Source organism: Bombina bombina, chromosome 3, assembly GCF_027579735.1.
Source record: "Bombina bombina isolate aBomBom1 chromosome 3, aBomBom1.pri, whole genome shotgun sequence".
NCBI lineage: Eukaryota > Metazoa > Chordata > Amphibia > Anura > Bombinatoridae > Bombina > Bombina bombina.
Genome location: NC_069501.1, coordinates 1,147,577,622 through 1,147,592,450, shown reverse-complemented (window position 1 = coordinate 1,147,592,450; position 14,829 = coordinate 1,147,577,622). Strand labels below are relative to the sequence as shown.

Here is a 14,829-nt window from a genome sequence, read left to right as displayed (position 1 = left end):
CTTGACAGAGGCAAAGAGAATGACTGGGGATTGTGGGTAAGGGAAGTGACACTTAACAGCTCTGCTGAGGTGCTCTTTGCCTCCTCCTGCTGGGCAATAGTTAAAAAAAAATATGAATTATAAATAATTTTTGTTTCTCTTTAGAGGTGATCACAGGTAAGGAGCAAAGACGTTAAATGTAAATTTTATAATTTAAGGTTACCAAAGCAACTAATTGATTTTCAAGAGATCCGATGTCAGACGAAAGCGTTAACAGAATGTTACCTTACACCTACATGAAAAGAGCGACTGCATGCAATGCACAAAATATTTCAATGGAAACCTGGTACTAAAATGGAGCCGTAAACTACTTTTTAGCTGTCGGCAACTTCGTAGCTTACGGCTCCATTTTTTACGGCTCAATGGAAGCGAGCCCTAAGGCCTAGTTTCCATTGAGTTGGTAAAGTGTGGAAACTGGTGGTAACATAAAAATGTTCCATAGACCTTAATGGAGATAAATGTTTTTACCACCAGTTTCCATACGTTACCACCTCAGTGGAAACTAGGTCTAAGTTGGGAAAAACACACATAGGGCTCGTTTTCATTGAGGTGGTAAATTGTGGAAACCAGTGATAAAATATTTTATCTCCATTAACGTCTATGGAGATTTTTTAGGTTACCACCAGTTTCCACAATTTACCACCTCAATGGAAACTAGCCCATATTACGGTTTTCTGCAATAGTCTACACAGGCCTAGGCCTAATTTCCATTGAGGTCGTAAAGTTTGGAAAATGGTGCTAACATTAAAATTCTCCATAGCCTTCAATGGAGATAAATGTTTTTATCATCAGTTTCCAAACTTTACCACCTCGCTGTAAACTAGGGCAATGTGTTTAGAAACTCTAAAGACTAATCAAAAAATTGAAACATTGTACCTTAAAACAAATGGAGTCAGGCTGTAAGAGAATTAAGAGCTGGCAATATAGGATTAATTGCAGACATGAAATTACTATGGCATTCACAGAGCAGACACATAACCCTATGGGACTGCCAATGTGAAAATGTTTTCAATCTAAATAGTTAGTGTTAGCTGTGAGCTATTGAAATCAACTTTGAATTATAATCCTGCAGGGGCGGACTGACAGGTCGGGCAAATCGGCCCTTGCCCGAGGGCCCGGCTTCTTAGGGGCCCCATTGTGATCATATACTGAAGCAGTTTTTTTTTTATATAAATGTATTTTTTTTTTTGGTCTTTGTTTTTTTTTATGTGGGTGGGGGCAGCAGGGGGGGGCCTCTCACATGTGCGTGTTGCGGTGGTGGAGTTGAGGGACTCAAGTGTTAGTGTGTGACTTCACAAAGTTCACTGTGACTTAGTGTGCGTTAAGCTGCTGCCGCTGGCCTACTTCCTTTTTCACCTGGCTCAGCTGCTTGCTCAGCTCCACCCACACGGCGTGCGCACACAATTTTAACTGTGCCAATTTTGAGGACGCGGCACTGCAACAGCGTAGCCACGTGTGGTGAAGGAGGAGGACTGAGTCAGGCGAGGCGACAAGTGAAGGTCAGATTCGAGAGCCGGCTACCGGAGGCAAGTAAGCACTAAGCAGCAATATGTTTCATGATACCCTTAATTGTGCTGCTGAGCCTGGTGACTGCCTGTTAGGATTAGATATGTAATGTTCACTCTGTCTGTGTTTGGACTCGGTCCTGGTAGAATGTATAAGTTATAACTTTTAATTATTATGGGACACGTCACTCACACACACCACTGCCACCAATGCAAAGCGTTCGCTGTTGCCTGTGATCAGTGAAGTGGCGCGCAACAGACTCAGCAGTCACTTCTGCATCTGGCAGCACCCGGTTGGCTGGTGGTTTACTCATTAGGAGCACACACTGTTTGTTCTGTTATAATGTGGTCGGCCAGTAGTACTGGGTTTATGAGGTTCCGGTTGTTTTATATTTTCATTAGGCATACTGGCTGTCTTAAATGAAGGTTTTGTTTATATATTGCAAGCGACCAGTTTGCTTTCTGAGATGGCATGTCTGTGTGTATTAACAGGAAGTTGCAAGGGAGACATCAGATTGTCTTTAAGAATTTGCAGCCCAAACATTTTAATAAAAAAAATTCTCTTACATATATATATATCTGTAAAGCATGAGCATCTATTCTCTGTGCCAAAAAACACAGATTCTCTCTATGTGTAAAAAAAAAGTATTGATTCGCTTTTGCTGTACAAGCATTGTTTCTCATAGATACTCTGTACACAAAAAATAAGTTTGTAGATTGCACAGACAAAAAAGTAGGTTCTCTCTGGACAGATGAAAGACTGCAGATTAGCTGTGCAGAAAAAAAACTGCAGATTTGCTGTATGAAAAGATTCTCTTTACAGAAAATAAAGCGTAGGGTCTCTAGAGGGAAAAAAAGACTGCACTGTTGGCATAAATTAACACACACACATAGAAACATAGAACCATGTCAATGTCTCTCCATCCTTGGGTCTGTCACACACACACACATACACAAAACCATACACAGACACACACAAATACACAAAACCATACAGAGACACACACATACATATACACACATACACAAAACCACACACACATACATATACACACACACACACACACACATATACACACACACATATACACACATACATATACACACATACATATACACACACACATATACACACATACATATACACACATACATATACACACATACATACACACACACATACATACACTCACACATACATACACACACATACATATACACACATATACACACACACACACACATATATATATATATATATATATATATATATACACACACACACACACAGACATATATACACAGACATATATACACAGACATATATACACAGACACACACACACAGACAATCACAACAAGGTCTCTTTCTGCAAAAATACTAGTTTTGCTCCCACTGCATGCTCTTTATACATGCTCTCTGCATTTTACATTGAAAACTGTCTGTATGGAATGCTTTTTTTAGTGTGATCACTGCTAAACAGGTGAGGGCCTGCTTAATACCACCTTCCTCCATTTATATTGCTCTTGGGGGCAATAACCAAGCATTTACTTATGCAAAGCAGCCAAACAATAAAGGTTGACTTAAAGGGACACTATACCCAAAAAATGTCTTTCATGATTCAGGTAGAGAATACAATTTTAAACAATATGCTCATTTACTTCTATTATCTAATTTGCTTCATTCTTTAGATATCCTTTGCTGAATAAATAGCAATGCACATGGGTGAGCCAATCACATGAGACATTTATGTGCAGCCACCAATCAGCAGCTACTAAGCCTATCTAGATATGCTTTTCAGCAAAGTATATCAAGAGAATGAAGCAAAATAGATAATAGAAGTAAATTAGAAAGTTGTTTAAAATGGCATGCTCTTTCTCAAGCATGAAAGAAAATGTTTGGGTTTCATGACCCTTTAAGCTCTTATAATTATTACCATATAACTGGGTAGTATGAGTCAAGTGAGGCATTTGCTTTAATTTCAAATTAATAGATTAGTCAATGTAAGTAATTAGTAAAGTACTGCACTGCAGTCTGCTTGCTTGATTTGCTTAGTATTGCTTCACTTGTTATATATTGGCTTGGCTGGTGGTAGCTGATTAGTATTATCTAATTATGATCTTAAATGTATTTTTATTTTCTGTTATACTTTCTTTGATTCCCTACTGGGGAGGGGGCTGTGTGTGTGACAAATGGAACCTCTGTATACATCTGTATATAAGTACTGGGGAAGGGTCTGTGTTTGTGACAGAGGGAACCCCTATAATATATATCGTTATATAAGTATTGGGGAGTGGCCTGTGTGTGTGACAAAGGGAACCTCCATAATATACATCTGTATATAAGGAACTGGGGAGGGGGCTATGTGTGTGACAGAGAACCTTAATTGTCATTGGCTCACCCATATGTTCAGTTAGAAACCAGTCGTGCATTGCTGCTCCTTCAACAAATGATACCAAGAGAATTAAGCAAATTTGATAATAGAAGTAAACTGGAAAGTTGTTTAAAATTGTATGTTCTGCCTAAATCCTGAAAGAAATGTTTTGGGTTTCATGTCCCTTTAAAGTTACATTTTGACCTTACTCTCCCTTTTAAAATTGATTTCTCTAAACCTGCCCTGGTTTCAGTTAAAATGAAGATAGTTTTATCTTATAGGATCATGTATCTCTTATTGAAAGGAAATATACGAATACAAATTAAAGATTTTACCTCTTTAGCTGCCAGTAACAAGTGATTTTACCCCCTTGTCTGCCCCTCATTACTTTATGCTCCATATTGTAGTGCATATAGGTATGGGGATTTTTTTTGCATAAGCACTTGTTAAATATACAATATTACATGGTGGGGGAGGGGCATGTGAGGTGGGAGGGGCAAGGGAGGTAGGAGGGGCAATATGGTAGAGGAGGGGCAGAGGTAGTTAGGTGGAGCAAAAAGGGGATGGGGGGGACTGCCACACTTTTGCCCGGGGGCCCTGGTTGGTCTCAGTCCGCCCCTGTAATCCTGATTTATTAAAAGTAAAATGTAACCTCATATTTCTTCTCTAGTTCATTCCCCCTGTCCACCCCCATGTCAGCAGCTTTTTTTCTTTAAGCCAACAGCAATGAAAGCTGTGGATTGCAAAACAGAGAGGAAATAAAAGATACATTTTATATATAAATTTGATACACTATACGAGACTTTACCATCAAATATACACAGTGACATATTTTTAAAGTTGGGAGGTTTTTTAATCAGCACTAATAATTCTTAACCCCTTAAAGGGTTAGAAATGTTTGCTAAATTGCATAAAAATAAATTAAATTATTTGATACATTAATATTTACAGTTTCATACCTCCCAACATTTCAAAATTCAAAAGAGGGACACCCCACCAAATCCCCCCCCCCCTCCCCCCCGCGGCAAAAAATTTAAATGTGGTGGGCGGGGCTTAAAAAATCATAAGACCAAAGTAATATAAATAAAATTCTAAATAAAGTCATATATTTTAATACACAGGCAGCAAATCAAACACAAGCTCAAACCACTGGTATGGCTATGTGAGCTATGTATTTAATAAGTCTTTGCAAAGACATTGCTAAATATTTTTATCTTAATTGGACATTTAATAATAAATTCTTTAAAACGGCTCTCTGCATTCCCCTTTAATATTCTAGATTCTGGCCTTTAAAGTCAGCAAAAATGCACAGTAGCACACTACATAGCATACACTTATACATGCAGATACACACACACTACATAGCATAGACTTATACATGCAGATACACACACACTACATAGCATACACTTATACATGCAGATGCACACACACTACATAGCATACACTTACACATGAAGATACACACACACTACATAGCATACACTTATACACAAAGATACACACACACTACATAGCATACACTTATACAGGCAGATACACACACACACACACACATTACATAGCATACACTTATACATGCAGCATACACTTATACATGCAGATACACAGACACTACATAGTATACACTTATACATGCAGACACACACACACTACATAGCATACACTTATACATGCAGATACACACTTATACATGCAGATACACATACACACTGCATAGCTTACATTTATACATGCAGACATACACACACTACACAGCATAAACTTATACATACAGATACACACACACAGTTATGGATACAGATAGACGCACACTACATCATATATGGGTATCTGTAATTCATTGTATGGGGTCCTGGGGTTGGCAAGCACATTAGCTGGCAGTCTGCTGCCACTGTTCGTTACCCTGGTATTAGCACTGCTCATTGTATAAAACTGAAGGCATACTAGTATTATCACCAGGGGTTAGACATCATCACTACCAGAGGTAGGTTAGAGAGGTCACCATTACTCGTGGTCAGAGTGTATACAGCCTTCTTACTCCTGCTTAACCCACACACCATTTCTTTTCCACAGGGAATCTAACAGGTATCTAACCCTGTCAGAGCAAAGCCAGCTGCTTCTGAGTATGGGCCCAACATAATTTAAAAAAATAAAAAAAAATAAAAAATAAAAATAAAAAAAAATGCCTGGGGCAAATCGGGACAGATGACTAGCAACCCGGGACAGGGGGACAGACCCCCTAAAATCGGGACTGTCCCGTGAAAATCGGGACAGTTGGGGGGTATGCAGTTTTAAACCAATTTATTTATATTTAAAAACAAAGCTTCTAAATATATATATTTTGTACTTTTCTTTTTCCAATAACCGCTCCGACGACCGCCCATAAAAGAAGGCTAAACTAGTGGATAAAGCATAATTTATCATAGTCCAATTGTGCTGCAGCATTACACATGTAATTTGAATATTCATAATGCACTATCTCGCTGAAGATCGCATGCGCAGTACTCTGTAAGGGCAATTGCATGCGCTCTTAATCCTAAATGACCCGGACGCCATCTTTACTGTTTCTGTTACCACTTATGCGCATATTCTTTCACATGTCATAATAGAATTCAGTTATTTACATTTTCTAAGGGATCAAAAAAACAAACAAAAGCGAGATTGTAAGCAATAGCTAAGTGGATGTTACATACTTACTATTGCTTTAAATATGTCCCCATCCATATCCAGCACTTGGTTAGGAGAGAGGACAGAGGGAAACAGATATGCACTTGCGTTACCTGGATAACTATTTGAATGCGCATGCGAACCACCATGATGTTTCTACCTAGGTAGAACATTATTATAGGGCCTGCATAATGAGGACAATAGTGGGTTTGGCAAAATCAGCATTTTGGAGTACAAATTGCAGGAAAATTACCAGAAACATTTAATATGTACCAAATGAAAATATATTTTATATATAATGAGGTTTTAAAACAAGTTAAAATAATTTTTGAGTTTCCTATCTATTTAACGACCAGATGCTGGTCGTTATGCCCTTAACCCCTTAACGACCGATGACGTGCCAGGAACGTTCTACAAAAAATACCCTTAATGACCAAGGATGTTCCTGGCACGTCCTCTGGAGTTTGAAGCTCTGGAAGCGATTGTGATCGATTCCAGACGCTTTTAAGGTATTGTAGTGATGCCTCGATATTGAGGCATCACTGCAATACCTTTTTTACCCACCGATGCAGAGACGGCCATTCTGTGGCCCTCTCTGCATCGGCCAGCGATGGTGCCGATCGTTGGTGGGTGGGAGCAGCTGCAGGGAGGTGGGTGGCTCATCGCTGGCGGATATACGCCAGAGGGGTGCGGGATCGGGTTCATGGGTGCAAGGAGTGCGCACAGGGGGTGGGAGCGCGCACGTGGGGCGGGAACGGGTGGGACCACTACACTATGGAACATATTTTAGTTAAAACATGCAGGGAGAGGGTAATCTGAGCACAGGAGCCGCTCAAATAGTATTGTAGTGATGCCTCGATGTTGAGGCATCCTGCAATACTGTTCCTGACTGCTGGGCTCCGTTTTGATCGCTCCCACAGAGTGATTACTTCCGGTTTGACTCCACGTGGAGCCCAGCAGTCAGGCAGAGCATCAGACTTTTTTACAGTTTCAGCTCCAGATCATTTTGGGGATTTTGTACCAAGATGAACCTGCTCCCCGGGCGGTGATGGGAGAGAGCAGAGTTTGGGCTACTCATTTTATTTTTAAAATCCCCCTACTGCCGTAAAGCAGAAACCTCAAACAAAATGCAGAGTCTGTACCAAGAGGGGACAGAGAAGAGACACCACCTTTTACTGTCCTGATTGCCCAGGACAGCTTGGACTCTGCATTGGGGACTGTTTCAAGCGGTATCACACACTAGTACATTTTTTTTTTTACCTTTGCCGTTGTGTTTTTATTGGGGGGGGGGGGTTGCTTATGTTACTGAGCTTGCTTGTTTTTGTTTTTTACTGTTACTGTTCCAGAGTTTTACATTTCACTGTTCTATTTTTTATAAGTTCTAAAATTGGTGCTGTATTTCACTAAAACCCCTTTCAAAACTATGCATCAGGGCATGGGTGTACTCAGGGGGTCTTGCAGAAAACAACCTGGAGTGTTTTCTTGCAATAACTTACAACAAGCTCTCCTAAATCATAGTCAAAAAGCAATGTGTGTGTAAAAATGAAAAATTACCACCATACACTTTTTCCAGTTTTTTTGGCTAAAACGGTTGCATCAAAGCACTCCATATACAATACCTTGGGGTGTCAACTTTTCAAATATATACACTTTCATGGCAATAAATAAAACTGGGGTATGCAATAGGCCCCAAACTAAAGATAGGCCTATTAGAAGAAATACTCTCACTTTGAACTCAAATTACAAGTCATACAATTGTAAATGAACCTTCCCAAAATACTGGCAAACATATGCATGGGGGGCATGGGTGTACTCAGGAGGACTAGCAGAAAACACCTGGAGTATTTTTTTTACACTTTTTCCAATTTTTTTGGCTAAAACACTTGCATCAAAGCACTCCATATACACTACCTTGGAGTGTCAACTTTTCAAATATATGCACATTCATGGAAATCAAATAAATTGGGGTATGTAAAAAGACCCCCAAAAAGACGATAGGCAAAGAAAATATGTTAAATGTGAAAAAAAAATCACAAACGCATGTCGGACATTTAGCATTGCACCCCCCAAACAATCCAACAAACTTATGCATAGGTGGTATTACTGTACTCAGGAGATGTTGGTGAATACATATTGGGGTCTTCTTTGGCAGTAACACATAACAAGAGCTGAGAATCCATGTCTAAAGTACAATGTATGTGAAAAAAAAACACAAAAAAATGACTGACCAATAGTTTGACAAAAACTGGTGGTTGAATTAGTGCATGGAAAGTGTTAAAATACCAGCATTTGAAATACCCTAGGGTGTCTACTTTTCAAAAATATATGGTTTGATGGCGGTAAATTACATAGGCCGGCTTCAGAAATGTCCTAAATAGGACATGGGTGCATGGGATGTGAAAATTCAAAGTTGAAAAACTGGAATGCGCCGCCTAAAAATAAGGCCTTTTAGCCGCCAGAGAACCCGACACACCTATACATGGGTGGTATCACTATACTCAGGAGATGTTGTTGAACACATATTGAGGTGTTTTTTGGAAGTAACACATAACAGTAACTGATAATTAATGCCTAAAGTACAATCTGTGTGAAAAATAACACAAAAAAATGACTACCCAAAAGTTTGACAAAGACTGGTGGTTGAATTAGTGCATGGAAAGTGTTACAATACCAGCATTTGAAATACCCTAGGGGGTCTACTTCTCAAAAATATATGGTTTGATGGGGGTAAATTACATTGGCCAACTTCAGAAATGTCCCAAATAGGACATGGGTGCATGATGACCGATGTGAAAATTCCAAGTTGAAAAACTGGAATGCGCCCTCTAAAAAAAAGACCTTTTAGCCTCCTGAGAACCCGACACACCTATACATGGGTGGTATCACTGTACTCAGGAGATGTTGTTGAACACATATTGAGGTGTTTTTTGGCAGTAACACATAACAGGAACTGAGAATCCATGCCTAAAGTACAATGTGTGTGAAAAATAACACAAAAAAATGACTACCCAAATGTTTGACAAAGACTGGTGGTTGAATTAGTGCATGGAAAGTGTTACAATACCAGCATTTGAAATACCCTAGGGTGTCTACTTTTCAAAAATATATGGTTTGATGAGGGTAAATTACATTGGCCGGCTTCAGAAATATCCCAAATAGGACATGGATGCATGATGACCGATGTGAAAATTTCAAGTTGGAAAACTGGAATGCGTCCCCTAAAAATAAGACCTTTTAGCCCCCAGAGAACCCGACACAACTATACATGGGTGGTATCACTGTACTCAGGAGATGCTGCTGAAGACATATTGGGGTGTTATTTGGCAGTAACCCTTAACGTTCTCAGTAAATGTATTCTTAAATTGTTATTTTGTCAAAAAAATCACCACTTTTTTTTCTTCTCAAACGTTGGCATAGATTGGTGGTAAAATGGTTGCATGGAAAGAGTCAAAATACCCCATCTTCTTTTACAAATATATATACATGTGAAGGGTTATTCAGAGATTCCTGACAGATATCAGTGTTACAATGTAACTATCGCTAATTTTGAAATAAATGGTTTGGAAATAGCAAAGTGCTACTTGTACTTATTGTCCTATAACTTGCAAAAAAAGCAAAACAAACATTTGGTATTTCTAAACTCAGGACAAAATTTAGAAACTATTTAGCATGGGTGTTTTATGGTGGTTGTAGATGTGTTAGAAAGAAAGTTAGAAAAAGTGTGTTTTTTTCTCATATTTTATCAAATTTTTAATAGTAAATTATAAGATTTTATGAAAATAATGGTATCTGTAGAAAGTCCATTTAATGGCGAGAAAAATGGTATATAATATGTGTGAGTACAGTAAATGAGTAAGAGGAAAATTACAGCTAAACACAAACATCGCAGAAATGCAAAAATAGCCTTGGTCCCAGACGGTCAACAAATTGAAAAGTGGTCTGGTCACTAAGGGGTTAAAGGGAAACTGAACCCAAATTTTTTCTTTCGTGGTTCAGATAGTGCATGGAATTTTAAGCAACTTTCTAATTTACTCCTATTATCACATTTTCGTTATCTTGCTATCTTTATAGAAAGAAAAAATGTGGGTTCAGTGTCCATTTAAAGGGACAGTCTAGGCCAAAATAAACTTTCATGATTCAGATAGAGCATTTAATTTTAAACAATTTTCCAATTTACTTTTATCACCAATTTTGCTTCTCTTGGTATTCTTAGTTGAAAGCTTAACCTAGGAGGTTCATATGCTAATTTCTTAGACCTTGAAGCCCACCTCTTTTCAGATTGCATTTTAACAGTTTTTCACCACTAGAGGGTGTTAGTTCACGTATTTCATATAGATAACACTGTGCTCGTGCACGTGAAGTTATCTGGGAGCAGGCACTGATTGGCTAGACTGCAAGTCTGTCAAAAGAACTGAAAAAAGGGGCAGTTTGCAGAGGCTTAGATACAAGATAATCACAGAGGTTAAAAGTATATTATTATAACTGTGTTGGTTATGCAAAACTGGGGAATGGATAATAAAGGGATTATCTATCTTTTAAAACAATAAAAATTCTGGTGTAGACTGTCCCTTTAAAGGACCAGCAACGTACCCTGTACATGGCTGCAGTCATGGGCTTCTCTCTGCAGCGATCTCGCTCAAAATTGCGAGATTGCGCTATTTCTGCATGCCCCACGAATGGGGCACTGCAGAAATAGAGTTGCAGAGTTACCGAAGCAGAAAGGGCCACAGAGTGGGATCGATCGGTGGTGGGTGGGAGCATAAAGAGGGAGGCGGGTGGGTGGCCCATCACTGGAGGAGGGCAGGAGTGGGTGGGACCGCTACGCCATGCTACAGGGAAAAAAAAAAATTAAAGCTGCGTCATTGAGGGGGAAGGATATGAGCCTACCTAGGTTTCATTTCAACAAAGAATACCAGGAGAAAAAAGCTAATTTAATTATAAAAGTAAATTGGAAAGTTGTTTAAAATTGCATGCCCTATCTGAATCATGAAAGTTTAATTTTGGCTAGACTGTACCTTTAAGTCTTCTACTAATAAAGGACTAGATTACGAGAGGAGAGCAAAATTGTGCTTACGCAAGCATATTTGTGCTCCACTCGTGATACCAGTGCAATTGTAAGTTGGTAGGCGTCTGCATTCCATGGAAGCTTTTGCTTGAGAGAGCGTACTTCCATAGGCTCCAATGGGAGCCTTGTTCTCATGCCAAGAGACACGGCATGAGAACCTAGCGCAGTAAAGGGGGTAAGTCGCGTAGCGATGGGCAGCAAATTGAAATATATATGTATATGAATATATACTTATGTGCTTTTATGTGTATATACACATATTAACACAAATATATATATGTATATAAGCTATACATATAGATTTCAAGTGAAATAGGCCGCTATGTAAAGGCACTGCTGTTTTTTTTTAACACTCCAGACCTGCTCACTTTAACCCCTAAAAACTGCTTTGTGCAGTTATGATATTAAAAAAAAAAAAAAAATAGATTGATACTCATAATGTTAATTGCATTAAATGCACTACACACTTTATTTGGGGGGCATATTTAAAAATTAACCAGAGGTCTGACCTCTAGTTAATTTTTGGAGTGCGAATTGCTATAGTGATAGCAATAGCCAGACACTTGTAATGGCTGGTTAGATATTGTGCCCTTGTAAATGGGCGAATTTGCCTGTTTACAGGTACACAATAAATTAGTGCTCAACTTGTAATCTAGCCCAAAATCAGGTATTGCTATTTCCTTTGAAGCAGTAGTCACGTGAAAGGTTAATCTCGAAGAAAACTTGCTTCCTTTTGTTATAACAATGTTCCTCAACTCAGAAGATTGTTTTTTTCCAGCAGGACAATGCTCCATGCAACACACCCAGAACAATTAAGGTGTGTGGGTGGAGGATCACCAGATCAAGACCGTGTCATAGGGAGCCAGATCTCCAGACCTAAATCCTATTGAAAACCTCTAGAATGTGATCAAGAGGAAGATGGAGGGTCACAAGCCATCAAACAAAGCCGTGTTGCTTGAATTTTTGCACCAGGAGTGGCATAAAGTCACTTAACGCGTGAAAGCTGTAATTGAAAATCGGGGTTATGCCACCAAATACTGATTTCCAAACTCTTGCTAAATTAAAACATTGATATTGTGTTATTTAAAAAAAAATGATTATGAACTTGTTTTCTTTGCATTTTCTGAGGTCTTAAAACACTTAAAGGAACATGAAACCCCAAATTTTTCTTTTGTGATTCAGATAGGGAATAGAATTGTAAACAACATTGCAATTTGCTTCTATTATCTAATTTGATTCATTTTTAGATATCTTTTGTTGAGGACATAGCAATGGGTGAGCCAATCTCACAAGGAATCTGTGTAGCAACCAATCAGCAGCTACTGAGCATATTTAGATATGCTTTCAACAAATTATATCAAGAGAATGAAACAAATGAGATAATAGAAGTAAATTGGAAAGTTATTTAAAATGGCATGCTCTTTCTAAACCATTAAATAACAAATTTAGGGTTTCATGTCCCTTTAATCTTTTGTTATTTTGACCAGTTGTCATTTTCTGCAAATAAATGCTCTAAATGGCAATATTTTTATTTAATATTTGGAAGAAATAATTTTGCAGTGGTCCCTTAAAGAGACATGAAACCCAACATTTTTCTTTCATGAGTTAGACAGAATCTACAATTTTATTCCACTTTCCAAATTACTTCTATTATTTAATTTGCTTCCTTCTCTTGTTATCCTTTGCTGAAAGGTTTATCTAGGAAACCTCAGGAGCAGCATAGAACCTAGGTTCTAGCTGCTGATTGGTGGCTGTATAAATATACTGATTATCATTGGCTCACCCATATGTTTAGTAAGAAACCTGTTGTGCATTGCTGCTACTTCAAATAAGCATACCAAGAGAATGAAGCAAAATTGATAATAGAAGTAAACTGGAAAGTTGTTTAAAATTGTATGTTTTACCTAAATCATGAAAGAAAGTTTTTGGGTTTCATCTTCCAGAGCTTATATATAGATAGAGATATTCTGCAACCCAGAGGTTGTGCTAATACAAAAATAATTAATTGAATGTCTCTTTAACAATTAAATAAAAATTTGATATAATTATAAAAAAACAATAATACACACGTAGTCAAATCCACGTATTCGCAGTTTTGCAACAAAACAAAAATAACATGGCAAATTGGCAATGACTAATCCGCCTTAAATCAAAATGGTAGGCGTCGACTTTGAGCAGCTTGCTCGTGCACGAGAGGGGAAACAGGAACTACGAGATCTGACACCGTACCGGTAGCACTGGGCCACAGACAGAATCAGACATGGCAGCTGCTGCAAGGTTCCTCTTGTTATCCCGGGGCGTGCTATTCGGTTCCAGACTCGGGTTATCTGCAGTGCAGAAACCTTTGTGGCAAAAGTCAAGTTGTGTACAACCCGGGCCTGCACGCTGCTACAGGTATGGGATGTCAGGTGCCTTGTGCGGGGACGTGTAAAAGTGACAGTCGTGGAGGACACACGCCTGTGTAAGGGGTGTACACTTCAGCTCGTGTTTACATGTATAGAAAACCAGCGTGTAGCTGCCATTTGCCATCATGTAAAGCGCTATTTACTTTATAAAGTGCAGATTAGTGACCCTGTAATAAGGATTTGCTACTCAGCTGGCTAGATGTACTGATAAGATTCACATTTTAGAAAACAGTTCAGGGAATAGGGTGTTAATTCAAACTAGAGCGATACTATATAGCACGAGCGTTTGTGACTTTTTTTGCTCGATACCAAGCTGTCACTAAGTTCATTGTCACACGAGTCAGTACTCAGATAATGAGTACTCACTGCAGGTAGACATGCCAAATGGCTTGGGCATTTGAAGATGATTGCTACCAAGTGCCATTGATATTAATTATAAATACAGTACATTATGCTGTATACTAAATTAGTGTTAAATATTGACAGAACCCAAGAAACAATAAAATGTTATTAATAAGAGATCCTCCTTATGACCCAGAAATGTCCCTTTTATTGAGAAAAACAATGCACATCTTCTCCACATAGACCCTTCCTCAATTACAAAATAATGTAACCCGAAAATAGTAACTGCTGCTTTCACCTGTTTTATGTCATTTCATTTCCTGCACCCTTTATGTAATGACCTGTTTTGGTTATGACACCCCATGTTGTTTACATATTTACTTGTTGTAGGCTGCTTTTTAGCACCTATGGACTGTGTACCTATAAGAC

The 14,829-nt window shown here is 38.6% G+C and overlaps 1 protein-coding gene across 1 annotated transcript in view; it reads left to right on the top strand.

The window, feature by feature from the left end:
- The first annotated feature begins 13,855 nt into the window (after positions 1 to 13,855).
- Positions 13,856 to 14,829, top strand: part of FDX1 (ferredoxin 1) — a 90,786-nt gene continuing 89,812 nt past the window's right edge. Inside the window, exon 1 of the mRNA XM_053708538.1 lies at positions 13,856 to 14,047. Coding sequence (XP_053564513.1) covers positions 13,914 to 14,047 — 134 coding nt within the window. The 5' untranslated portion in view covers positions 13,856 to 13,913. The remainder of the gene's footprint in view (positions 14,048 to 14,829) is intronic.